Source organism: Cynara cardunculus (genome assembly GCF_001531365.2).
Source record: "Cynara cardunculus var. scolymus isolate 2C chromosome LG 11, CcrdV1, whole genome shotgun sequence".
Taxonomy (NCBI): Eukaryota; Viridiplantae; Streptophyta; class Magnoliopsida; order Asterales; family Asteraceae; genus Cynara; species Cynara cardunculus.
In genome coordinates this window covers 16,171,277-16,173,783 of record NC_037538.1, presented here as the reverse complement: position 1 = coordinate 16,173,783, position 2,507 = coordinate 16,171,277, and the positions used below count along the sequence as shown (strand labels likewise).

Here is a 2,507-nt window from a genome sequence, read left to right as displayed (position 1 = left end):
TTTTCAAAATCAAATAAGACCATATTATAAAATCGACTGAGATAAAGAATAAAATCTAATATTAAAATCAAGATGTATCTCGTTGCATTGCACAAATACCCTTCTGGTAAAATAAAAATGCAAATCAAATAAAAATTGTTTGTATATTTATGCAATTTGTATATATAAAAATGTCGAAAATATGAAATTGATTTTTTGCGGGTAAAATCATGATTTGTTTCCTTTATGGGTGTGAGGAATAATAGTATAAGCATGTTGGAGGGCATCAAAAGTAATTTGAGACCTTCCAAACCCTAGCGTTTCTGCAGAGAAAAGGTAGTAGAGCCATGTCGGATGAAGTGGTGGTAAACGGCGCCGGCGGCGATGTAGATGTTGAAATACCAGTAAAGGAAGTAGATTCCGACGGAACTATGCATCAAAGTGTTCAAAAATTGACGCAAAAGCTTGCGATACTTGAGCAAGAAAAGCAACAACTTATCAACGATAAGGAATCGGCGACGGAGAAAATCAAGGAACTTGAGGAGGAGATCCAGGGATTTGAATCCGATAAGAGGGCGTTGAGTTCGATTGCTTCAAGGGCGGCTGAACTGGAGACTGAGGCATCGAGGTTGCAACATGATTTAATTACGGCGATGTCGGATGGACAGGAAGCGAATGCTGAGTTATCTGAATTGAAGCGAGTGGTGGAGGACTTGAAGACGAGTGAATCGGAGAAATCGGAGAAACTTGCTGTTATCGAGAAGGAGAGGAACTTGCTGTTGGAGCGTTTGAATGAAGACGCCGAGAAACTGAAGGAGGAGGAAAATCAAATTCGCGAACTTGAGAAGAAGATTGAGGCTTTTGAGATGAGGGAAAGTAGTCAGAAGAGCGAGAGTTCTAAGGTTGAGGAAGAGGCTAAAGTGAAAATCAGCGAGAAAGATGACCAGATACAGAGTTTGAACAGTATGGTCGACGAGTTCCAATCCGTAATCGTCAAGAGTCGTGCTGATTTGGAGAAGTCGAAAAAGGAGAAAGAAGAGTTAGAGATCGGGAAGAATGATTTGGAAGTTCTGTTGAAGAAATCCGAGAGGAAGGTTAATGAAATGGAACAAAAATTGGATCAATTAAGCGAAGAATTGGAAGCACTCGAGAAGATTAATAGTGTTCTCAAGGAGAAAGCGGTAGAGGATATCAACGGCATGGGAGCTAAGAGAGGTATCGTCATCAATGGTGATGAGAAGACGCTGATGGGGTTGAAGCTAGATTGGCCAGTGGTTGCAGCGACTGCCGGTGCTGCTATTGCTACGGTTGCAGTTGTGTACTTCCGCAATACAAAGTTTTGAGTGGCAATGGAAATGAAACAGGTGAACAGTTCTATGCTAATTGAAATATGCTTGGGTTTTATAGGGTTTTGAGTTTCATTTTTGTGTTGATCAACTTGAACCATTGTATACTGGTTCTCTAAATTACAGTTGTTGGCTTTACTTAAAGGGCATGTTTTATTTGTCCAATAAAAATAGAATCTTTATCTTTTGTATCACTGTAATATTTTTCTTATTTGATATCACAATGGTCAGTTTTGCTATGCTAGTAGTTGACTAGTTGGAGGTTGGGCTTCCATAATATAGATCTTGAGACACTTCTAGAACAATTTGCTGTTTTCCCCTTTTGTTGTTGGCAAATCTTAGGTAAGTAGAGGAGTTTGCCTAAAATATTATATGTATTACACCTTGTTGCTACCATTTACCTGCCCACTAAGGGTTTAGTAGTGGTTTGGGCTTCTAAGAGAAAGGAGCGAAGAGCAGATGCTCGTGATGGATTAGGAATACATGGAACATATGAGATGGTTCGTCAGTAAGACTAGTGATGTCTTGTTTTAGTAAAGGGATGAATTGCATATGGCTTGAAGTACCATAGTGTGCGTGCCACTCGAGGTGATAACATCTTTGTTGACAAAACCAGGCTGCCAATTTAGAACTTTGGCTGCTGAATGTTGGCTGTGTGATAACATCTTTGTTGACAAAACCAGGCTGCCAATTTAGAACTTTGGCTGCTGAATGTTGGCTGTGGAATGAATCGAAAAGATATCAGATAGCAAGGAACACCATGTTAGATGGTTGTCTTATGTGGACATTTTGGTTCCGTGATGCTGAAATGTGACTATATATACCAAAAGGAGGTTATTTACTTTTGTTGCTGTTTGGCTACTATAAGAATTTGTTGAGGAAAGTTCAAATTTGTAGTCAATTGAAGATTAATTGCTTGTAAACAACTTAACCATACATTTGAATATGATTCACACATTAATGAACTACAAACATTTGTGTATAAAAAATGAGGTATATATCTAAGAACACAGATACGTGAAAGCTTGTTATGTGCTGATGAACATGTCTTAAGGTAGTTTTCTTTGTCCCAGAAATAATCCCTGTTCAAATGCACAAAATTGATGTTCATGAGTTACCCCCCCCCCCCCCCTTTTTTTCTAACAGATTGAATAAATGGTCATATTGTTGATATGTATTCGA

General features: G+C 38.7%; 1 protein-coding gene across 1 annotated transcript; it reads left to right on the top strand.

The window, feature by feature from the left end:
- The first annotated feature begins 237 nt into the window (after positions 1–237).
- Positions 238–1,569, top strand: LOC112521592 (peroxisomal and mitochondrial division factor 2-like). Its single transcript, XM_025130537.1, has one exon. The coding sequence runs from the start codon at positions 327–329 to the stop codon at positions 1,320–1,322; it is 996 nt and encodes a 331-aa protein (XP_024986305.1). The 5' UTR covers positions 238–326; the 3' UTR covers positions 1,323–1,569.
- The last annotated feature ends 938 nt before the right edge of the window (positions 1,570–2,507 follow it).

Excerpts from the sequence above, each read along its gene's own strand:
- LOC112521592 (XM_025130537.1), top strand. The coding sequence starts at position 327 with ATGTCGGATGAAGTGGTGGTAAACGGCGCCGGCGGCGATGTAGATGTT.